The 25338-nt window shown below is 41.3% G+C and overlaps 1 protein-coding gene across 1 annotated transcript in view; it reads right to left on the bottom strand.

The window, feature by feature from the left end:
• The window catches only part of tshz3b (teashirt zinc finger homeobox 3b), a 60882-nt gene extending 36557 nt beyond the window's left edge, over window positions 1-24325 (bottom strand). Inside the window, exons 1-2 of the mRNA XM_084722066.1 lie at window positions 23367-24325; window positions 22489-22986 (exon numbers count right to left, since the gene is read on the bottom strand). Coding sequence (XP_084578192.1) covers window positions 22489-22528 — 40 coding nt within the window. The 5' untranslated portion in view covers window positions 22529-22986; window positions 23367-24325. The remainder of the gene's footprint in view (window positions 1-22488; window positions 22987-23366) is intronic.
• Window positions 24326-25338: the final 1013 nt, after the last annotated feature.

The following is a 25338-nucleotide window of genomic DNA, read 5'->3' as shown; positions in this document are numbered from 1 at the left end:
AGGGAGGGAGAGGAGGCGTCCAAAGCTACGGCAAAGTCTGCAGTCATCAAATACAAAGATTTGTTAGAAGCGGAGAGAGAATCATAAAGACACTTGAACCATTTGAGCGTGATACTGCAAAGAAGCAGCAGTGACAAAGGAGGAGTCCTCTTCCTCTCACCTTTTCTATTCCTCCCCTCCTCCTCCTCCTCCTCTTCCTCCTCTCCTCTCTTCCTGGGCAAACCCAGGACCAAGTACCAACAAGGGTCATATCTTTTTAATTATCTTTCCCGCCTTTGATTAATTATTCGGCGTGACAACGGCGCGTTCGTAATGCTTTTCACCTGCCGCCGCTGACTGACGGCCCCTCTGTTGAACTCAAAAGCAAACAGCTGCTGCCATGATCGCCTAGCAACCGGCCAGTGATGGATGAGTACAAGAGATGGATGGCCACAATAAATCACCACGTCTGCCTTGGCGCTATAGAAACCTGGGAAGGGTGAGAGAGATGGAGGAGAGGAAAGTAGAGGAAGGAAGGAAGGGAAGGAGGGAGCATACCAAAAAAACCCAAATGTAACTGTTCTGATTTAAAATGGTTGCATGCATGTGGAAGGAGTTTTGAGAATGAGCCACACAGTTTGTTGGCGTTCCCTCTTCCTTAGAGTGTTCAATTGTCTTGATAATCCAGCACAATCTAACGGCAGTTTGCAAAATACTCATGAAATTTACTTTATTAGAGTTGTGTACATGGACCCAAATTTTCCATTTTTATTCATGACAATAGCATAACTTTCAAACTAATGTCTGGTTACCCTTTCAGAATTAAGGTCTTGTGTATTTTTTAGAAACGATTGTGGCTTGGATAAAGGTAGCAATAATAATTGATTAAAAGGCAAGTATATCTTTGGCTTTGTCACATTACACTTCCAAAATAAAGGTTTTGAACAGGTTTTAGGCATTAAAGCTTGGTTACGTTTTTAGTTAAGTTTAGGAAAAGATCGAGGTTTGGGTTGGTCTAACATGAGACCCACACTCTGTTGTAAAAATCCTTTGTTTGTTTGACCCATCCATCCACCCGACCACCTCCATACGTGGACTTTCTCACTCTTTATACAACGTTCGTCCTTATTACTTTGAAAGTCATGCACATGCATGCACATGCAGCCTGTCACTAAAAAAAACTGCCAGCATGCTGGGCTGGATAATCAGTGAGGAGTGAAAAAATACTAAAATTAAATCACATCAAATTAAGGGTATTACGATTATTAAGAGTCTAGAACTTGTCAGGAAAAACTATTCCATATCAAACAATAGCAGCTGATAATCCTGACTATAGAAATACATCACTTTTGACCACCAGCTATTTAGTTATTTACTACATGCACATGCAGCCTCGACAAGGATCTGTAAAAACTACTGCTGTAATGTTTGTGCAGTGAGGCCTTAAAGGTTTTTCTGTATAATTATCTTCCACTGTTAGCATGTTTGCTACATGTCTGCATCATACACATTGGTAGACAAATAGCCATTAGGCATGGTGGTTGTTTAGTGTAAGGATGGCACTGCCAAAGCTCTAAAGCCCCAAATGATTATAGCCAGTAATCCACACAATGATATTGTCAGGCAGTGAGCCACTACTTTAACTTTTCAGCTGAATACATTTACAGACATGTCAAATCTTAATCAGGCTACTGCTGTATTTTGACTGTATAAATTGTCGTTAGAAAATAGAATCCCATTGATTACCACAATCAGAGGAAGCACACAGTAACGAATTAGTCTGCTCAGTCATATAGCAATTAGCAGTGATTACCAACGACAGCGCTCTTGGAGTCGAGAGGACATTCCTGTCATGTTAAACCTGCCAAGATTTTAACATCCTTATGTTTTTACACAAGTTTAGACCAACAATTAAAGGAATGCATGGAAGCCTCCAGGAACAACATCGGATGTGAGGCTGCGAGCTCGTACTGATGTAACGGTCAGTCTGAATTACTGGTCATGTGACACCGAGTCGCCCAAAAACAATCGCTACAAAAGACAGACGATGGTTTAAAATAATAAAAAAAAAAGAAAATATTACCAGAATTTGATTAATTAGGTCCAACAAAATCAAAAAGGCGTGTCGTCGTTAAACTAATTTGTGGCTTTCGTGTGTGGGAAGCTTGCAGGATGTCAGCCAGATCAGTCAAGGGAGGACTATAATGCAGATGCTCTCTGGGACAAAAAAAAATATGGAAGCCTGCTCATTTCTTTCTAACTCAACACCTCCAGCTTTTTTTTTTTTTTCAATTTTTAAACTTGTAGTCTTTGGAGACAAACCTACAATTAAACCTGTAAATGTTCCTTGGACTATGTAAAAAGTTATAAATCAGTGACCGTTTGGCCATCTGGAAATTGAGCAAATGCCTAACTATCTAACTAACTAACAGTCTATACCGAGTGGTAGCCAAAGGTCAAGGGAGGGCAGGAACTTGCCAGGCTAAAAGGAGATGTTTCGATGGATTTGGTGGTTTGTTCTGTGTTAATCAGTGTGTATAGTTTTATTTCAAGCTTTTTATGTTCAGATTTGAGTAAGGTTGTTGTTGGTTTTGAAAATAGGTAACATGCAAATGCGGAGGCAGTCCATCACTCTTCCAAATATTACTTAATCTGATTCCTTCAATACCAGACTTCTTTGACAAAAACAGTAATTTTATCTTGTAGAACATGAATGTTGGTGTTGGTTGACACTAAAGATGCACAATAACACAAAGAATCTGATTGAAGCAGCAGTAGTAAAATTGCTGTTTTTGTCAACAGAGTCTGGTGGCTGTGAATAGAGTGATATAACAGCTGTTTCTAGTTAAACAAAAAGGATCTTACTCTTTAACAAAAAGGTGTCTCTCTGTAGGGATTCTTTTTCATAATGTTGTCAGACACTAGAATAACAGTCTGTCGGCTGAGGCGATGTGCTGGACCAATTCAAAGTCAAACCAATCCAAAACTTTGTGTAGCTATTAATCATTTAGACATCAAATGTGTAAAAGTAGGACCCAAGCTTTTAAAGAAAACTATTAGGAATATTATTGTGCATATGAATGTACATTGCCCTGAAAGAGGACAGATAGAAGAGAGGTGTCCATTAACTTCTATCATCACCTCTTACCTTTGACCTCTCTGGACCCTTAAGGCTATTTTACCTTTTGTTCTCTTTTGTGTTTTAGATAACACTTTATAGTGAAGTGCTTGTAATAAGTGTTAGGTAATAAGGCCCTTATACGGTGCTAAATTAACATTAATGTGTTAATAATGACATAATAAACATGTTTATTGTTAGATTATGTGATATCTGTAAGAAGTCTTATGATAGTTTTTTTGACTTTTTGAGAATAAAAAATAAAAGCTTAATAATTAGCTTTCTAATTATTGTTCAAAATAAAATTACAAACCCATGATTTATTTTTAAATCTTACTATTTTCAGGCTTTTTTCCTACTGCTAAGAACTGCTATTAAATGCATATTGAAGTGGTTCAGAAATCTTAATAAAGGAAGAACAAAAGCTTTGTAAAGATTTAACACTGACAGAGTTACGTTAGTCAAACTCAATAAATGAGTTTGTAATAAAAATTCTAAGAAACTCATACGGATTTTATTAAGATTCTTAAGCAATCTATAAAGTGTTAACAACTTTCTTATATATGCTCATAAATGTCTTCTGATCTAGCAATAATCATGTTTATTATGCTATTATTAACATGTATATAGTCTTATTAACACATATTAACGGTAGTAAGCATTATTACCTATTAGCTAATACTTATTACAAGCATCTTAATATAATGCATGACCGTGTTTTATTTGCCACATAATTTCAGTCACTTCTTCTCCTCTCTTCGTCTTCACTGTTATTCTTCTTTCCCTCCCTTTGTCGAGACCCCGACTGTCCCCTCTTCCTCCCGCCCCACTCCCCCTCTTTCACCTCCTGTGTCCTCACACACTCACACACGCACACAAACACACTCGTTGCTGTAGCTCAGGTTACAGCTCTGTAGCGATCCAGTCTAAATAATACAGCGGTGATGAATGGCAGGGCCAGATTCATATCCATCAACGGGCTCTTTTTTTTAAGGAGCATCCATCTTCTATAAGGCCTCCCTTTGAATCAGGGAAAAGTGAAGAGCGAGAGAGAGACTGTACTGCCCGAACCCATGGGAGAGACTCGCGCACGGCTGTGAGTTTGTGTGTGTGTGTGTGTTAGATAAGACATCGTGACTGATACACGCCTGCAAGCAACCCCCAAGACACATGAGCATGGAAGAGAGACATACACAGATTGTTATTGACACACAAACACAACAGCGTGCTGGCACATGCATCAAGGAGATTAATGGAGGTGTGATTTACAATCTATACTTATTTATGATGTGAAATGTGAGTAATTGTGTGTAAAATACTGTTTAAAGTTGCTGTATCAATATCTCTCGCACTGAACACTGTTTTTCTCCCGATCACCCATAGGGGATATGGAAAGTAACGGTGCCAAAACATTAGAGAAACTAGTCCAGCCGATTTCTTCTTCTACTCCCCCAACTTCTCACACACTCACTCACTCATTCAACACCCGTAATCCTCCTCCTTCTCTCTCTCTTTCTCTTTCTCACTCTTCATCCCTCACTCCCGTCCTCCTTCCCCCGGAGGAGTGGACCTCAGAGGCAGGAGGAAAGGACTGCCCTACACACCAAAGCACACGTATGTGCTTGTATACACACACACACACACACGGCTATGCACTCCCACACACACATGTGAGGCCCTGGCAAGGCCCTGTTTGATAAATGACACACGTCATTGTGTCAGGAGAGAAGGGTGGGTCTGTGATGTATGGTGCGGACGATGAGAGGGGGAAATCGACTGTTTGGCAGTGAGACGGCGCTCGTCTACTCGCCGCTCTCCCCCCTCTTTGGTTTCTGGAAACCTCCAAAAGCAGAACCAAACACACACACAAGCATCCACATTAGGGATGTTCCTGGTGACTAATTTCCCTGTCGAATAAACGGAAATTTTAATTTAGACTAGCTGACTAGACTAAAAGAAAGAAAACATTGTCCAAAAAATATTGTGTGTATTATGAGCCATTTGAAGTTAATGATATTCCTCCATAGCCAAATAGTATTTTAAATACAGATGATGGATGACAGCATCTTAGTTAGCAGTGCCAATGGCAGCAGTGTGCTCTACTTGCGGGTTAACGTCCACATGGCGCAGAAAGTAAGAGGGAGAAATCAACTTGGCAATGAGATGGCACACATATGCTCAAGATTCTCCCCCCTTTTGTTTCTGGAAACCTGCAGAAGCACGTTCTAAACATGCATGCATCCACATTTAGGGATGTTCCTGGTGAGTAATTTCCCTGTCAGTTAAACAGAAATTTTAATTAATACTAGCTGACTAGTCTAAAAATAAGAAAACACCCGCAAAACAGTTGAAACTGAGCACAATTTATTAATTGTCCAACATTGTCTAAAAAATAGTAAGTATATTAAGACCCATTTGAAGCTGTTAATCATATTCTTCCACAACAAAATCATATTTTAAAACATGATAACAACTCTTTTCAGACCTGGCATGATCACAGTATCTGCAGGAAAACAACATCATTTACCTGCAATGTTAACTGCCACACCATGTGGCTAATATTCGCAGTGCTAGCACCAGCAGGTTCATGTCTACATGCCTGTAGGTCTGGTTATAGTTCAAAGATTTTCGATAGTTGTACTGATACCTTGGCTTCAATACTAGTTCCTGAATGGCACTTTTTAAAATACCAAACCCATTTCAACAAAAAGAAAATTATGTTGCACAGTTCAATACAATTACTCACTTTAAAGGAAGAGTCTGTTCAAAGACCTGGTGGTAAAGAAAAACAAAACAGTGGTCCCTGTCTCAGCATGCCCCACTGACTTGTAACATTAAAAAGCAAATCACCATCATGTTAGATCTCGGTACAAGCATGCTGCATGCTTATATCCTCAGTGACGCTGGTGAGATTTTGTCCTTTGGTATCAAAATTTGTTACTGAATGACAAGACATTTTTTGATACTCAATAGTATTGAAGCAATTCAGTCATCACCATAAAAGTATCTGAGTCTGATACCAAACCCTACATTGTCTGTGTTGAAACACATTGCTCCAGTCGAGTTGATACATGTCAAGTTTATTCTGACACAGCCCATTTGCAAACTTATTTCTGTTTTTTAGATCAAAAAGCTGCCAGACCACACTATTTTTGTGAGCTGTCATCTGGGCCACTTTGCTGATAACAACATCCGGGAGATACAGGAATTAGCGAGGGTAGGGGAGTCTGCCGTCTAGTGGTGGGCAGCTGTGTAACATCTTAGAGGCAACAGTTACCCGTCGTTGTACATTAATAAAATATTATTCAATAGCTTAACCGTCTAGTATTGGTGTGGACTAGCGAGGAGAGCGATGTTTAATCATTTAGTCGGCTAATGGCGCACATATCTAATCCACATACACACTTGCGAACACACCACATTAAAGCACATTCTGATATAGAAGCTCATGCATGCATGCATACATTCATCCAGACATATTCTGTCTGGGTGAAAGTGTGCGGGGCAAAGAAAAGGTCGTCTCTGCTTTTCCTTTTCAGTTTCTCCTCTTTTTGTGCTCTTTCTTTCTTCATGCACCACTTTCTTTTTTTTTGCGTTCCCTGGCTGAGTTACAGAGAGAAAGAGTTCATCGAGTAAAAAAGAGAAGAAAAGGAAAAGAGAAGCGACTGCTGGATCCGGGCAGGCGAGCAGCGAGGGGGGGCGCGACGATATCAATCACAGTCCCGTTTGGCAACAGAGATACTAGTATTTCAAATAAAACAGCCAAACCTAGACAAATAGCCTTAACATGGGGCTGTAACCTGAGCCCCCCACCCCCCTTGCACCACCCTGAAACTTCTCATAAAGTGGAGAAACAGAGGGCGAAGGCTTCTGCTTTGTATTCCTTTTTCCCCCCTTCTTTTTCCTCGTCGACTATCTCTCCACTCTCCTGCCTCTTTTCTCTCTTTGTCGCTAGCAGGCGAGGTGGCTGACATCTGCAGAGTGCATTTAAAGAGAAAAAAATGTGTCAGAGGAGTGTGATGCACTCTTTTGCACGCATGCACACACACATACACACACACGCAGGCGGCCCCCCTTGCTCGGTTTCATTAGCTCACTGGCAGGGTGGCACTTCTCAAGCTCATTACTGAGGAAGGATTTATGGCGCGGCAGCCAGTGGCGGAGAAAAGGCATCTGTCAATAATTGCAGGGAGCAGCAACTCCCATCTCCACCAGCTTTGAAATCTCATTAGGTATGCAGTTATCAGGCATAAAGATCAAAAACATTACTCAGCTCCGACAGAAACCGACCAAGAAACATTAATTAGCAACAGGCCCTCGCAGTATAAAATAAAACAGCCTTCCTCCTCACTCCTCTCATCTCTCTCCCCCTCTCTTTTTTTCTCTCTTTCAGCATGGTTGACTGTCTCGCTTTCTCTCTTTTTCTCTTACCTGCCTTCTGCTCTTAACCCTCTTTGAGAACACACACACACACACAACACAAAATAGACAGAAAACACAGACAGACGGAAGCATGCTGTTTCACACACACATTTCCTACCACACCCTTGTAAGACCACACCATATCAAACCATGCATTCCCTGGTTTGACTCATAAACCTTCAGATTACACACACAAAACAATCTATGTTTTACTATATTTGTGAGGACCCATTATTGGCATAATGCACTCCGGTGCACCTAACCCTAACCCTAAAACAGCCCTTTAAACTTGTTGGGGACAGTATTTTGGTCCCCACAAGTACGTGGGCTACTTGTGGACCCCACAAATATAGCTAAACAAGCACAAACATGCATGCACACAGTTGTGGTGTTGTAGAGGATGAGGATAATTCCCAACATCTGAACCCTAACCCTAACCTTACGAGTTTCAACCCTCAAACAGCTCTTTAAACATGTGGGGTCCAGTATTTTGGTCCCCACAAGTCAGTGGGCTACTTGTGGACCCCACAAATGTAGTTAAACAAGAACACACATGCACGCACACAGTCGCGGTGTTGTAGAGAGTGAGGATAATTCTAAACATCTGAAACGGATCAGAACATGAAACAAGAGGGAGGAAAGGCATGTCGGACTGTCTTGTGGCAGTGAATGAGTAGTGACCGTTCAGCCGTGTGTGTGTGTGTGTGTGTGAGTGTTTGTGCGAGGAGAGAAGAGGAAGGCACTGTCAGCTCGAGAAGGATGTCAGCTCAGGCTGGCCCTGATTACCAGGGCCTCAGACAGGTCCTCACTGGCTCCCCTGCCTTTCATCACAGCCACCGTCACACACACACACACACACACACACACACACACGCATACACACACACATTCGAGACTGATGGCTGCCAGTCTCGTCTTGGTTCAGCCAAAGCCTCCGTGGGAAAAGGGAAGCGAAGGGGGCTCTGATTGTACAAACGTGCACACAAACACACACACACGTCGCAGACATAAAGGCAACCCCCACTGAGGGTAAGAAGAAACCCAGACCTGGAGCCGAGCCCAGATGACACTCAAAAGATACACACACACACACACACACACACACACACACACACACACACACACACACACCTCGCCTTGACACTGTCTCATCGTCCTACTGAGCCTGCAGCTCCTTAAACTCCATGAGCCTTTTCTACACACACACCCACACACACACACACACACACACACACATTAGCCCCTGTCTCCTGAACATGACAGCAAGTATAACAGGCTGTACATGCTATAAAAATATAGCTAACCATAAACAGAAGCAACTTGGAAACAGAACTGACTAACTGGCTGACTTTTAAACTTTCTCCACATTTCTTAAAATGACTGAAACCAAAGATCCACCCGATGTCATTCATAATTTACGCCCAGTATTTGACGATGAGTGCGACCTGTTTGATTTTAGGACAGGCAGTATTCTCACGAGTCCGAAGCCAGACATGGACCACCCCAGAAACATGTTTTTTAAATAATACACTACAGCAGGTCTGGTCGAAGGGATCACAGCAGTAAATACACATATATCTGCTTTGTGTCAGCACAGGAAGTGTGTGTGTGCACGGAGATCTCGCTGCACTCACTCCATTTCCTGTTTTAGCCATTTTCCCAGCGTGCCCTTTGAATCAGAACTCACAGCGAGCGGCTGCCGCTTGGATTAGGACCAATAACCTTTGATCTCTGTTATTATAGGTAAGTCTATTACAGGCCATGAATTTTATTCTGACACAAAATACTTAAAACATAATTAAATGAGTAGCCATCAACATTTTGACTCTCATTCAAAATACAAACAGCCATAGATTATAGAGCAATACAGTTTTACTGCCCTGTATATTTGCTCTTGTGCACTGAAACAGGTCTAAAATGTTATTGTATACTTTGACTTACAACTTGAATAAATATAGGCCTTTTCTGCCTTTTTTTATGCTGAACACTTGTGCATCTGACCTCGACACACTTGACAATATAAATGATAACATTTTATTATTTTACTGTAAAAAGTATCAATACCTCAGTACTTTTTCAGTACTAGCTGTTTGAAATGATACAATATCTGTTAATTATAGCACTGAAAATGCAAAAACTATTAAAAAAAAGATCTAAGTGCTATTTCAGCACCTCACTTCCATCTTTATGGTCCTGCCTCAAATTTGGCTTGCAGCAAAACCAGACAGACTTTTCCTGTAGTAACACTGTGTGCACATTGTTAATTTAAAAAAAAGAAAAATAATCCTATTTTGAGTGCCTTTATTTCTTTTTGCCTTGATATCGAAACAGTTATAGAGTGTTTTTTTTTTAATACTAGTATTAAAATTCCGGTATTGTGACAACTCTATTATGCACTTGTCTTTTTAATACAGTCTTAAGAGTATTCCACCAGGCATTTCAACGCACAATTTTAGCCTTTGCAATTTTAATTGCAATCAGAATACTTAAAGTTATTTTAAGGTATTTTCTCAGACTTGTTTGCTACATTTATAAGGATGTTTTTAATAATAATATAACAAACATGTCCAAAAGAGAAACAAAGTAAAAAGCGACTTCTTTTTCTTCCTCCTCCTCTCCTCGTTGTTATTGGAAACATGATCCAAACTGTATTTAAATTAGGGCTGAGCGATATGGACAAAATAAAACATGATATTTTTATTGATATATAGTATTTATATTCATCTATACTGTGACAATATTATAGGGATGCTGTTTCACAAAATATTAATACAATATTACAGTATAGTTTTTGCTGAATAATCATCAGTAATGTGGATTATAAAGAGGAAAAGACCAGGAAAAGACAAAACATATACCATATCACAATATAATCAAAATCTAAAATTTTCTATAGCGATATTTAGTCTTATATGACAATATTGATGAAAGTTTAAATGTTTAGTTTTGTGTATCATGACATTATTTATATGTATATGATCACCTTAATTCACAATTAGTGGGAATGATCATTTTTGCATCACAATTTTAATTTTTCAAGAAGAAAAACAATTCAAATCACGATGATGTGACATTTGTAGTAGTCAACACCAAACAAACATGTTTTTCTTACATTTGGAGAACAAGATGATTTCTGCAGCACTACAGTACTTCATTATAGCGCTGTGTAGTTTCACATTTTATCTTCCGCGTTTTGGATATTGCACTTCGCCATTCTGAGATTTTGATAATATTTTGATTAAGCCCTGTTTGCTACACATAACTCCATTCCAAAAATAATAAAAAAAAGAACAGATGCAAATTCTTTAGCATATCTGTCTGTATGTGTCCTGTGCTGTGCAACCTCTCTGGCACTGTTTGCAGCCACCCCTCTGCTCACAAAATAATCTTTGGGGAGGAGAAGGAGAACGGGGAGGAGAAGAGGAGAGGAGGAGAGAGGGAGAAGAATTGGGGGTGGGGGGGGAGAAAAAAAATGAGGAAAGGATGCAGCCTTGTGAGCCAATTTAAGAAATAACTGCTGATGCATCAGCTATTGACTGTTTGAGCGCTCGTGATAACGCTCAAGGCGAAACTGGGAGCAAAATGACAGCATCAACTGCCTGCAATAAAGTGCAGTGCGCCAGACCAAGGGAGCTCTAATTGACAGCTGTCAACCTAATGGGAGCCATGACGGAAGATTCTGGGAGAGGGAGGGAAAGAAACACTGTTTATAAACCATCAGCCACTTATCCTCAAGGAAGGGAAGGGGGGGGGGGGGGGAGGAGGAGACGAGGGAGCTCTAGTTCCCCTCCCTCCCCTCCCCTCTTCCTCCCTCTTCCTCTGTCTCGCTCGCTATGATTGTCGTTTGTCTACTTGCTTGCTTTTTCATTTGCTCCTACTTTCTCTAGCCTGTGCACATAATCTTTTTTACAATCTCATTACCTTTCTGTCTTTCCCTATGATAGAATATTTAACTATGCAACAGTTCTCCCACTTTATATCTCCCCTCTCTCTTCGTCTCCCGGTTCATTGTGGCAGAGCGTTGTGGGGCAGGAGCACTGAGAAAAGCAGACGAAGGCCATAACTAATCACAGTGTCAGTTAGCTGCCTGGGAAAGACTCACTCGGCGCAAAGTAATGCGGGGAGCAGGACTGAGACCGGGATGCAGAGACTGACCGGGAATCAAAGTGTTTTCAGCTCGGCGTACATGCAAAAAGTTAGGAAAACATGGTTGGTGAATGAGGGAAGATTTGGGATTTAGTGGAACATTTATTGGAGCCAGCTAACCACAACTTTAAAGGAATAGTTTGGATTATTTGAACTGAGGTGGCATGAGATACTTATCCATAGTCGGTGGATGGCATGTCCTCAGTTTGGAGAAGCAGCAGGAATCCCGGTGCAGGAAGCTAAGGAATGCACTGCTAAGGACAGGGTCAGCAGCAAACATATTTTAGCCACCTAAAAAAGGCCTCTGCCATTTTAAATGTATGCTTTTTAAACATTTCACTGTTTTTCTGACTTTAATATAAGCCAAATATCGCTCTCTCCAAACCAACCAGACTCCATTAGCAAAATTAGTCATTCTACCCTACAGACTATGGGAGGTGCTGGTGTACCGCTGCTATGATTTGTAAGTTTGTTTGTGTTATTGTGTGACTTAAGTGTTTTAAAAGATTAGTTTGGATTCACAGAAGTCACATAATCACACAAACAAGCTAACAGATCAAGGCAGCTGTAGTACAGCAACTGTTTTTGCAAAAGGTGTCTGGTTTAGCAAGAGAAGGGGCAATATTTAGCTTATATAACAGCATCTTCACATTGGAAAAGGCTGCGTACACTTGATATCAATTGTTTTAGGTGACGAAAATAGGTTTTGTTGCCAACCATGTCCACAGCAGTAAATTGCTTTTCCATGCTAGTACTGCCGCTTCTCCAACCTGGGGAGGAACAAGCTCTACTGTAGGTAATACACTGACTGTGGATAAGTACCGCATACCTTTAACTTGCCAAGTTGGCTTGCCAGTAAACCTGCATGCCATTTAACAGTGGTTCCCAACCTTTTTTTCTTGTGAGCATTTAAGAAAAAAAAAAAGAGTATGACAGAATCAGCTTAAGATCAACCAAAAAAAAATCTGAAAAACAAAGTACACTTAAGACGAAAACACATTGTGTTTTCATGCTTCCATTATTTTGCTTCCATAACATGTTGTCTTTCAGACAATGGAGAGGAAACATCCAAAATACACATTTAGGTGTTTTATTTTTAACTTTGACTGTTTGCATCTTTGGATGTCTCCTTATTTCACCAAAGTTAGCATTAGATGATGCCTTATTTGCATATTTGCACATAAAATTTCATGAAACATACAGAAAATAATTGTCTTAATTTAAGTTATCAGCTGGGGATGTTTCATTGTGCTAGGCATTGGTTACAAATGTTGCCATATTCACTTGAAGTGTCTGTCTGGATGATTAAGACAAATGAACAACAATATAAATCTGATTACGACCCTGACAGCCACTGCAACAGATTTTTAAAAGATGGAAAGTCTGCACCAAGTCTGCAAGTTTAAATCTTTACCCTCCACCTGAGCATCAGAACATTCAGGACGGTGACAGTCAGTGTCCCTTCTACCTCCAGAGCTTTTGATAAATATTTGATCACTACAATTCTATCCCATGCATTGCAATATGTCATACTATAGGAAACAAAAGCACAACTTTTTCCTCAGTCATCTCAGTAGATACTGTTCAGATTTAGGAAACCAAGCTTCATTTTAGAGAAAAGTCCCCAAAGTTTTATTCCTCCTCAGTCTGATCTGTCAGCTGGTGCTGGTTACATGTGAGAGTGACCGGACGAATGATCAGTGCATTTCAAAAAAGAAAAAAAAAAATAATAATACGTATTAGCCTGAGTCAGGTGTGAAGCAGTTGGAGCACGAGCATTAAAGAACCACAACCTTTTAGATGAATGGACTGCAGATGGAAAACTCTGAAGCGCTGCTATTCAAATACGTCCACTTCATTAGAAATTAGAGTGGACGACTTTCACTTCGAGGATGACTAACCTCTGAATTTCAATCTTCCAATGAAGGACTTGAGTAATTCTTCTTCTACCATGTCTTAAAAGGTCATTTCCAGGCGACGAGGCTTTGAAATGTTTCAGAGGGATACTAGAACGCTAAAGACAGAACTCAAAGGTGGTAAAAGTTTTGGGACTGAGAGGGCCGATGCAGGAAATTTTTCCTTCTCCGAGCAATAACTCTCTACAACACACGTCCTCTGTCTCACACTTCAGCTTCTTTCTCCACTAAACCCTTCTTTAATGGTTAATTTACACATCATTATCTTTATACACCTTCTCAAAGACTTTCACACTTGTATAATGTATGGACTGTATTATCCAGTTCATATTACATTTTAAATTTTAGTATATTTATTGTGTACTCTAGTATATTCCTTACATTGTGTATTCTATAGATATTATATGTATCTTATTATAGCACTAAATTGGGACAATTCATGTTCCTGACAAAAAATGACAAAAAAAAATACAATTATTAACACCAACACTCTAATTTAAAATTTTGGTGGTCATATATATGTTATTTATGAAATGTTTTGGTTTAATTTCTAAATTTGCTCTGTTCCAGAAAGTCCTTGTCCCCAACAAGAATTCACAACTTCACAACAATTTAACAATTTTTTTTTTTACAATTTAAAAGCCTTCAAAATCTAAAACTAACAATACCTAAATAGGTGTACAAATGTGCTATTCTAATCATTTGTTTTAAAATTGATATTTTTATGAAAATGTTAGCCCTTTAAAGTTGTGTCCCAGATTACCGTCAACTCTGTCAAATTTTTACACAAACCTGATTTAATCAGGCATAAAAAGGTCAGCTATCATCAAAGGATCCCTGTTTCACTTCCTGGTTTTAAAAAAGGTGTGAATACTGCTCAAGCATGGGTAATCTTTCTGCTCATGGACAAATTTATACAATAATATTTCTCTCAGATGTGTCTCAACCGTAACATGTCAACTCTGTAGCTCTTCTAAATCAAAGCTAAATAAGAATTATGGATTAAAAATGTGTATTTTGATTAGCATTGAGAGAACTCTTAGCAACTTGAAAAAATAAAATGGCTACTCACTTCAACTATGCTGTGAAGTGGAAAAAATGTAACTTTTTGTCCTCTCCATAAGACGTCAACTCTATCAGATTTTCCATCTGATGGAGCTGACGTCTACATTAAATAAAAATAATTAATCACGAGGAGGTTGGCCAGTTCCAAGGTTCACTAGCAAAGGTGCAAAGGAGCAAAAATATATTTTTCCAGCATAAGTGCAAAAATCAACCCCCTCCCTAAAAATATGTTTTTGATATATATTTAATTCTTCTTGTGCTTATGTATATTACTGTGTATTTACTGTGACACCTGTGTAACCTGGCGCGGTAATACACACACACACACACAAAATAAATTTATCCCAGCTACTGTAAGTGAACTAAACATGGCTAAAGAATATATGTGAGTGAAAAGCACTAAGAAAAGGCAATGGGTGAAGTATAATATAATATTAAACAATATTGTATCATTTCCCACATTCTTAGATGACAAAAAAGACATACTTGTCAAATTATAGCTAATAATGGTAGCAAAGTAGCAAAGGGCTGTGTGAAAGGTGCTGTTTACAAAATCATTTTTCACACTCATCATCACACACTCATTAACACAATTGTCAATACCATTTTAAACGAGGTTAATTAGTTTCATTATATTGACATGTTTCATTTGATCCCATCCACTATGCAGGAATATGCTCTGATACAAGGTGCCCGTATATTATGATGTGTTGTATTTTACACAAATAAAACAATTTTCATAGAGATCACATCTCATAATAAATGTACTTTTATAAATTCCTGGTAAAAATGTGTGCAATGTGTGTATCTGTATTGTGAGTGTGTATAAGCAAGTGTACCCGCTCCTTCCTGTGAGTGTGTGTGAGAGCGTGCACGTGTGTGTGTGTGTGTGTGTGTGTGTGTGTGTGTGTGTGTGTGTGTGTGTGTGTGTGTGTGTGAGTACATCTAAGTGGGCCACTGCATCTCGACTTAGATCCACCGCGAGTGCAACGTTAACACACATCAAGCATGATTAATCTCTCGCTCTCATCTACAATCAATCACGCACACACACCGGCGGACATACACACACACACACACACACACACACACACACACACACACGGAGGCAGAGAAATCACAGAAATCAGCTGCTTTTCCTCCTCGGCTGCCATCTATCTCCTGTTGGACAGAACCAGATCTGTCTTGATGTTAATATTTACATAAATCATGCTTAGCCTCTTTGGACACCATGCTGATGATAGGTGTTTCTGAAAAATCAACGCTGGTGAAAAATCCTCCCACTCCGGGAAAGTGTCATTGAGTAGCTAATAATGACCAGTGTCAACGTCATCAATCTGCAGTGGGCTCATAGGAGGAAAGTACACACACACATGAACACACACACAATGCAGCTGCTACTAACTGCTAAACATCCTTTGACTTTTACATAGCTTTGAAACAATAGATTTGTAGTTGCACATGTGAAAAGCCAAGCAGAATTTGGAACTGTGAAAAAAAATGAGGTAAGAAAATATACGGGATGTTTGATGTTCAAGCTTCCTCTCCCCTAACAATGATCTGTTTGGTCTAGCCTGGCTTTGAAGCCCTCAGACAAAAGCCCGACGCTCGCCTGAGCTTTGTCCTTTCCTGATGTCAGGAGCGCTGAAAAAATAAATACCCTCGCTCAGCAAGCGGTGTATGTGCGCACGTATACATTGTGTACATAAATAAGCCAGTGTGGCTTACATAGGCACACGCATAACGTCATCGTCCGCAAAGTATACTCGTCGCTAATTTTTGGAGTGACCCGGATTAGCTTTCTACCCAACTAGCGCCGTTCACGCTCGCACCACGCCACCACCGCTGTGCAAAACCTCACCTATGGTGGGGTTAAAAAAAGGGGAACTCGGGGGGGAGACGAGGGATGGGGGGGGCAAATGAGGACAGTGTAAGATCAAGTTGATTACATCCAACTATGCCACAGACCTAATTGGCGAGCGTGACAGTGTGCGGAGCTTGTCATCTCCAATCATTAGTCCTGTCAGAGATCCATCAGATGCTCGGCTAATTAGGAGAACGCTAATGAAGCTGGCAAAACAACTCCTCTTTTTAGACAGCTGAGTGCGCTCCGTTGCCGGGGTGGGAAGTGTGTGTGTGTGTGTGTGTGTGTGTGTGTGTGTGTGTGTGTGTGTGTGTGTGTGTGGTGGCAGTGGTGAGGTTTGTTGGAACAGAGAGAGGAAGAGTGTGTGGGATCACGGGAAGGGTAGACATAGTTGTGGAGTTGTGTAAAGTAGAAAATTGGTTATTTCTTTGTGCTCATGCACCAGAAGAACCCTGCAGAGGAGTTAACAGTGATGCCATGTTCAGGCTTTCAGCGGTCTACCAGTTTCATGGTATACCACGGTATGACAAAGGACAGTTACCAAACCATGTACATGTGTTCATCTATGCTAATGAATTCTACTGTATTTTCCCTACTTCCATTTTAAAAACAGCGGCTTTATATTTGATGTCTGTCACAACATAATATTGTGGGAAATTATAATAACGCTTTCCTTCAGCCCAAAAAAAACTCCTCCATGGGTCATTGTAACTGATAATACTAATAACTTAATACTGTATACCGTGAAACCAGGAATTGTTTTGTTTTGTTTTGTTTTGTTTTTGTTATTTTACCATAACAATCTACATATTGTCTGTTTTGGTAATAAGCAATAAAAAATCCATAATGGCTCCAATTCAGTAGATTTAAATGATATTTTTTAATACACAGAACTTTAATGGGATTTATGGTTTATTTCTCTATACCATGGTATACCACCACGAAACCGTGAAATTTTCTGAAAATATGAATATCTCATACCATTGTAACCCTATGTTCAAGTGGATATACATTTGGTCTGCTATGGAAATAATAAATAAAAAACATGTAAAGCTCAAACATTTAATAAACACACAGACCTTTAATCAGATTTAGAAGTTAATAGCATTTGTACTGTGATATTGTGAAACAACATTTTCTGAGTTATTGTACTGTGGAAATCTCTGTTGCAACCTTATGTTCAGGTCTACACATGGTCTGTTTTAGTAACAACCAATAAAGAACACAAAAACCTCCTCAGGTTTAATGAACTTTTTGATGAACACACTGACCTTTCAACAGATTCACAAGTTAATGTCATGTGTAATGCTGTATACTGTGATGCTGCAAAACTGTGATATTTTCTGAGAAGGTTATCGTACCATAAATCCCAACCTTTACGTTCAGTTTGGTCTAAATGTGGTCTGTTATGGTTATTATCAATAAAAATCAACATGAAAAGCTTCATTTTAGCAGATTTAAATATACTTTGTTTGATAAACTTACTGATTTTTAGCTATATTTACTATATTTACAAGTTTATTTAATTCGCAATACCGTATACCGTGCTATTTTCCTAGACAGTTATCATACCTTGGAAATCTCACACTGTTGCAACCCTGTGTTCAAGTGGATCTACAAGTGGTCTGTTTTGATAATAACTCATTTAAAAAACACAAAAAGCACAATTTCAGCAGATTTAAATGAACTTTTCCATACAAACACACTGTCCTTTAACCAGATTCACAAGTTAATGTCATTTGTATACCGTGATTTTTTTCTGAGACGTTATTGCACCGTAAAAATCTCATACCGTTGCAACCCAAAGTTTAAGTGGATAAATATAGTCTGTTTTGGTAGTAACCAATAAAAAATCAATTAAAAGCTCCAGTTCAACAGATTTAAATTACATATTTGATTACAAAAAACCCGGTCCTTTGACTGGATTAAAAAGTTTCTGTTACTTGTAATAATGTATACCGTGATACTGCAAAATCGTGACATCTTCTGAGACAGTCATCGTACTGTGAAAATGAACTTTTCGATAAACACCCTGACCTTCAACCAGATTTACAAGTTAATGTCATTCTCACAGATTTGATGGTTGAATGAATCACTGAAGCTCAGTTTAGATGTACCTGCTGTCTTTAACCGCAAAACCCTGCAAGAACCCTTCATGTCCTGGGTGCACAATAGAGAGGCCAAATCAGTGGCATAAAAGAAAGGAAAAAGAGAGACAAGAAAGGGAGGGATTTTACTGTGAAGGAAAAAAAAACAAACCTCAAGGTTGGGCGTACTCTGCACCCCCCTTCTCCCCAAGTTCCTAATCAAGGCCTATCATTTGCCATCCTCCCATAACTCTTGCCATCACTACAGCGCAATCAATTTGTCATCACTCTTTGTGTGCCATGCAGTTCCCCTCAACCTTATAACTTGCAGCTGTGAGCGAGGGAGGGAGGGGAGCACGGAGACAGAGGGGAGGAGGAGGGATGAGGGGTAAAAAATAGGAAGCTGCCAATAGTCTAAAATGAAACTCCTCCTTCGCCTGCCTCGTGTTTGTTCTCGTCCGCTCATCAAAGAAATAAATGCCTCATTTTCTCTACCGCTCTCACTGCCGGCACACTCCCTCGCTCATTCCAGCTGAATAAAAGGGCTCTCAGTCATCTCCACTGCGCATCCATCCATCCGTCTATCCGTCCATCCATCCATCTATCCGTCCGTCCACCCATTTCTTTGCCCCCACCCATTGTGTCCATTAGGGCTAAAACATTTTGATCAAGTAAGGCCCTGGGCTGAGAATACATAAGACTCTCTCTGTGTGCCAGCCTCTGATTGACCATTAGGGCCATTGATGAATGTGGCTGTCAGAGGGCAGACAATTAAATCAAATATGAAACAAAGTCTCTCTGACGGGCCCTTCTGATGGAGCAAACCAGTCTTCCGCCTCGCGATTAGGCTAATAGTTACATTTTTCATACCACTCCGTGTGTGCGTGTGTGAGTGTGTGTGTGTGTGTGTGTGCGCGTGAAAAGTATTGCACGCTGGTTTATATGTACTATAAAGTCATTGCAGCATGTCTTGTGTGCATGCACCGCTGCACATATGTAATTATGTGTGTGTGTACTGGTAGGCAATCTGGACTTCCTTGAGAGTTAAACAAAGTTGCAAACAGGAGTGTGCTGAGGTAAAATGGCTTACAATAAAATGCTAAAGGTCACGCATAAATCACCACTAATTCATTATAATAAATATAAATGTAATTAGTGTTTCAAAGCCACGTTTGTTACAAGACAAAAGCTGCAAGAAAAATGAAGGATCGTGCTTGTTTAATTGAGTCAAAATCTGCAAACGAACACAAATTATTAGTCTCATAAATGATCTGATGAGAACACCAAAACTCTCACTCCGCTCTAATGGGAACATAAAATAAAAAAAAAAGAGCTCGGTTCGAAGAGAGAAAAAAGCTAACAAAAGCAGGGTGGAAAAGGAGATACAAGGATGCAATTAAATGATGGCGTTAATGGCTAGAAGTTTGTGAGGCCAGACGTGACTTCAGCAGGCCCTCCTCTGCTACCACAGTGAGCGAGGGGAGGGAAGGCGGGAGGAGGGGAGGGAAGGGTGATTTATTGACACTTATCGGGAATGAACAGATCAAAGGCTCGGCCAGATGACAGGTGATCAATCAGGCGTCAAATCAAAGATGGCAATTGTCCATTAAAGCTCCTCTTCCAGTATACACTCCCTCCCCGGGCTGTGAAATAATCTTTAGACTAGAAGAAAAAAAGTATTTCCCAGAAACTGAAGGGAAGGAGAGAAAGAAAACAGACCGAACCCTGATGAAAAACAAGGATGGTAAACCTCTACGAAATCTGCAGAGATATTATAGTCTCAAAGGAATAGGTAGTCAATGACTAAGATCAAACTATAAAAATAGATTTTAAGCAATATACTGATACGATGGGGGATAGAAAACACAATAAGGTCCCTAAAACCCAATATTGTGTATCAAAACACATTCCAAATTCCTGTAGAGAATATTGCAACAACCCGATGGTGTAACTGTATCACTCAAACACACACTGGACTGGGGATATTGAAGTAATGTTTCAAATGAAAAAAATAAAGAGAGAAAGATGCTGATCGTGTGAGACAAAATGTGGCTAAAAGAGTTTGCGCGAGCGTCAGAGGCCTCCGTGACAGTCAGCTGACCCCGGGGCTCCACCAAACCTCTCCAGCATGGATCCTTAATTCTACAGTCAGTATCTGCAGGCAGAGGAGGAGCAGGAGGCGCCGCAAAGGAGCGAGAAAAGAGGTAGATCGGGTTCTCGGAGGCGAGGAGAGAAGAACGAACAAGCAGTATTACGCGGAGGCTGACCTGTGACCTTTTTGTGATAGGCAGTAGGATGAATGTTTCAGCTACCGGTAAACACCCAAGCCCGTTTTTTATGATGTATGAAAAATGTTTAACAACCGTATCTATTAATATGAACATTAAAAAACATAAACAGCACATTAAAAAAATTGTGAAACATGCCCGTTACAGTTTTCCAAAGCCTGAGGTGATGCCTTCAAGTGTCTTGTTTTGTTCAACCACCAGTTCAAAACTCATAGATTCAGTTTGCAGGAAGAAACAACAGAGAAAAGCAGCTATATTTGCATTTTTGTACAAGTGGCTGGCAACTGCAAATGTCTGACAATTTTTCTTGAAAAGCGACAAATGATTGGAAATTAAAGAATTGTTTTGTTGTTGATCGACTGACTGTTTCAACTCAACAGTCCACAAAAAGTGTGACTTTGTGGTGTTTCGACAAATTTTACTTTAAGAAAAGTGTGGCGTTCAGGGTTTTTGGAATTCTAAAAGAAAAAAAATGAGAAGGTGATAAAACAGAGGTACTGCATAACATCGTCAAATGTTGCTTTGTCCAACAAGGAGTTCAAAACCCAAAGAGAAAAGCAGAAATACTGTAACTGCAAATGTTTGGCAGGTTTTCTTGAAAAGTGACTGACTATTAGAGATTGGAGATGAATTTTTCTGTTGATCGACTACCGACTAATTGTTTCAGCTTCACCACAGACCACAAAGAAAGACCTTTGTGATGCTTAATAACTGTGCTTGAAGGCAAAAAGAAAAATGTGAATTTAAGGATCTTTTGAGTTCAGAAAACCCCTGATAAGCTGGCAAAACAGAGTTACTGCATAGTGGTTGATACTTCACATGATTATAAAGGAAATGACTATGAAATAAATGATAGAATCGGTGCAGTATGAGAGGTCAAAACTTGTGTGGAGGGCTCTGGAGCTCTGAAAAGTAGATACCATCATTTTGTTCGGAACAAAAAATTTAAAAGTGCCCATCAGTTTCCCAAAGCCTCAAGTGACATCTTTAGATGTCTTGTTTTGTCCCAGAGAGGTTCAATTTGCAGTGATAGGCGCCAGAGAAAAGCAGTCAACAGCTAACGTTGGACATGTTTTCTTAAAGAGAACTCAAACATTAGAGATTAGAGATGATTTTCTCTGTTGATCGACTACTGACTAATTGTTACAGCTGTACTACAGACCACAGAAAGAGTGACATTTGTTGTATCTAGTAATTGTACTTGAACAAAAAAGAAAACGTGGCGTTAAGGATCTTTTGAGCTCTAAAAATCCCTGATAAGATGGTAAAACAGTGATTATTCTTGCAGGTAATATGAGTTACTATGTTATAAATGATAGCAAAGGTATAATATGAGAAGGCAAAAGTTGTTTTGAGATTTCTGGAGCTGTGAAAAGTCTACCCAGAGTGCAGGATGTTTTACAGTACACCAACAAAAGATGTTGTTGCAGTTACGTAAATGTTACTATGTGGGTGAGGGAAATATCAATGAAAAGTAAGTGAATGAGGGAGGAGGAGGGGAGGAGGGGGGAGGCAAATAGAGAAGGAGAGAGAGGGAAGGAGAGACAGAAAGAGAGAGAGAGGTCAACCGCACGCAAAACCGAAGCCAGCTCGTGCTGCTTACCTGCGGCGCGCCGGGGCGCTTGCTGCTTCCTCCGCGGCATGTCGGCTGCGGGGGCCCGGCAGGGAGTGCGTCTGTGGCCCCGGTGATCCGAGGGTGCCTTGGGGGATCCTCGGGAGCTTTGATAACAGTTTTCCCCCCCTGGGTGTGCGCTCTCAGGGCTCCCACATAGATTGGGGTGGGTGTGCGTGTGTGAGGAGGGGGAGGCAGTTTCGAAAATAAATTAGAAGAAGAAGAAGAGCCAGTGGATGTGAAGGTAGTAAAAAAAAAAAGAAGAAGAAGAAGAAGAACCCCCCGGCTGGCTGCTCTCTCTGATCGCTGCTGTCTCGCCCGCTCCGGCTTTGGATGGACGCGGCGGCGGTGGGAGCAGGAACAGAGGGGGCTCTTTCCTTCCTTCCTTCCTTCCTTCCTTCCGCGGTAGAAAAACAGAAGAAGGGGAGGTTTAAAAAGCGCCTCCGTGTGATCCTCTTTAGTTGGCGTCGGAGGCTGCAACAGGCAAAGCTTGAAGGGATGAAACCAAATGATCGCGTCAGTCAAAAAGTCCGCAAACAAGGGGGACAACACATCAAGAGCTGACACAACTGAAGCCCTGCGCCTCCTCTACGGTTCAACCTCTCCGCCGCTGATAGGCGTCACGTAGCTCCCTGTCTCTCTCTCCCCTCTATCTCCCTGCCTCCCTCACCCCCTCTCTCACTCTCTTTCTGTCATTCACTGCCTCGTTCTGGCCCCGATCGCTCCAAACGAGCGGGAGCTTTTTTTGGTTAAAAAATGTGCGTAATGTCAGTCGGATCGCAGATTGATCGGGGCAGACGTGCACGCACATGCAGTATCATTCACAAGCACACACACACGCAGGCTGACAGCGTGAAATGCATACTTACTTTACGGGCTGATCCTCCGCTCCGCCGCGCGATCCATGAGCTCTTCCTCCGCTCTTTTTCCTTCCCGGTGATCAGGCGCGATTCACGGCCAAGAAGAGGTGGTGGACCGGCAGCCGAAACGCGCCTGAAAGCATCTCATAAAATCCACTCGCCTCTGGCCAAGTCCGAAAAAAAAAATCAAAAGCCACATGCAGCTTTTTGCAGTTTGTTATTCTCACAGTAAGCGGAGGCGAAAAGAGGAGGAGGAGGAGGTGGAGGTGGAGGAGGAGGAGGAAGAGGAGGAGGTGACGACCGGGGGACTGGTCGCCCACACGCTGCCCCTGCCTGGCACGGCTACGATATTTTGTCCGAGAGCTGCTTTGAAAAATCCGCTGAGGGCAAAGTCACACACAGTATGTACGCGTGTGCGCGGGTGCGTGTGCGCGCGTCCGCGTGCGTGCGTGAATCGACGAGATACGTGCTTGATTGGGTCTCCCTTGTTGTAATAATGTACAGGAGGAGGAGGAGGAGGAGGTGGGGACGGGCTCAGGCTGCACGCAGGCTGGCTGGCTGGAGCGCACGGATCAGCCGAGCTATAGCGCCGACTGCCAAACACTTAGTTGGCCGCTGACGGTACTTTTCTCCCTTTTTTTTCTTTACGTGGCCTGATAGGAGCTATTTAAATCAGCCACGCAGCGAATCAGACGTGTCTCCCAACGCTGCGCTCCGCTCTCCTTCCTGCGCAAAAAAGCTTCACCAAAGCGCTGTCCCTTTTCACTGGAATAAAGTACTTTTTTTGTTCACAGGTAAGCTCAAACTCCTCCTCAGCTGAGATGTAGGTTATTCAGATGTTTTCTGAAGAGGCCGGTGCTCCCTTTTCCTTTTTCTACACCTTACAGTGAGGAATAAAAGTTTTTTGGATTCAGCTGAGTTGGTGAAGTGGATAAAAATATTCTCCTGTGTTTTTCAGGCAATCCTCGCCACGCTGAAAACAAAGGATAAACGTCTCTTGGAGGGGGGAATGGAAGAAGAAGAAGAAGAAGAAGAAGGAGAAGGAGAAGGGTGAGTTGCCAGCGGCTGTCTGTCTCTCTCCTCCTGTCTTCCTTTGCGCCAGATGTGGTGCTGCTGCGCCTCGTCTCTCACGCTCGTCAATAGCCGGAGAAACAGCCTCTCTCCGTCGCGATCCGCCGAGGGAATCAGATCTCCGCGCCGCTGCTCCTCCGCGGGGTGAACCGGTGAGTCTGTCTGTTCCTCCGGGCTTCGGTGGAAGGATTGGTGATTGGTGACTCTCCGCCGAACGAGGATGTTTTCGCCCTAATCTCGCCGCGACTATGTGCGCCGCTCCACCACTGCATGCCGTTAGATCCGCCCAAGCATCTGTCCGTCTTTCCATTGGCGCATCCATCAGTGTCACACACACACACACACACACACACTCATACACACACACACACACGCAGCTGCCGTGCGCACATTCCTTGCGATACTACAATACCCCCTCCCACCCCACCAGTGTACACTCAAACATAACACTCATTCACACGCGCAAGCGCACGCATAACGCGCGCGCGCGCTCACGGGGCGATGGAGAGCTCTCCTCTCCGGCTGATTGACACAGTCCACTTTCTGAAAAGATCGTCACAGAGCTGCTGCGGCTCTGTTCGGCGTTTTTTACTCAGGAACAGGAGTCTGAGTGTTTCATGATTGTCATTTAGAGCAGAATTTTGTTCTCTTTCTCAAATATCAACAAGAACAAAAACAACCTGTGTAATTTAACCGAATCCTCAGACATTTAGACAACACTTTTAATTCTTCAGCAGTAATTATTTAAACATATTTCATACTTGGTTCAGCGTGGTTTTTAGTGTATTGGATGAAAAAAAAACATTTTATTACTTTATAATTACGATTAAGAGACAAAAAAAGATATGAAAGATTTCTACTTAATACCACGTCAATTTACCTGCTGAGGTGCACGGGAAAATGTGAATTT

Source organism: Lutjanus erythropterus, chromosome 1 (genome assembly GCF_056507025.1).
Source record: "Lutjanus erythropterus isolate fLutEry1 chromosome 1, fLutEry1.hap2, whole genome shotgun sequence".
NCBI classification, from domain to species: domain Eukaryota; kingdom Metazoa; phylum Chordata; class Actinopteri; order Lutjaniformes; family Lutjanidae; genus Lutjanus; species Lutjanus erythropterus.
This window is presented reverse-complemented; position numbering and strand designations above follow the sequence as displayed.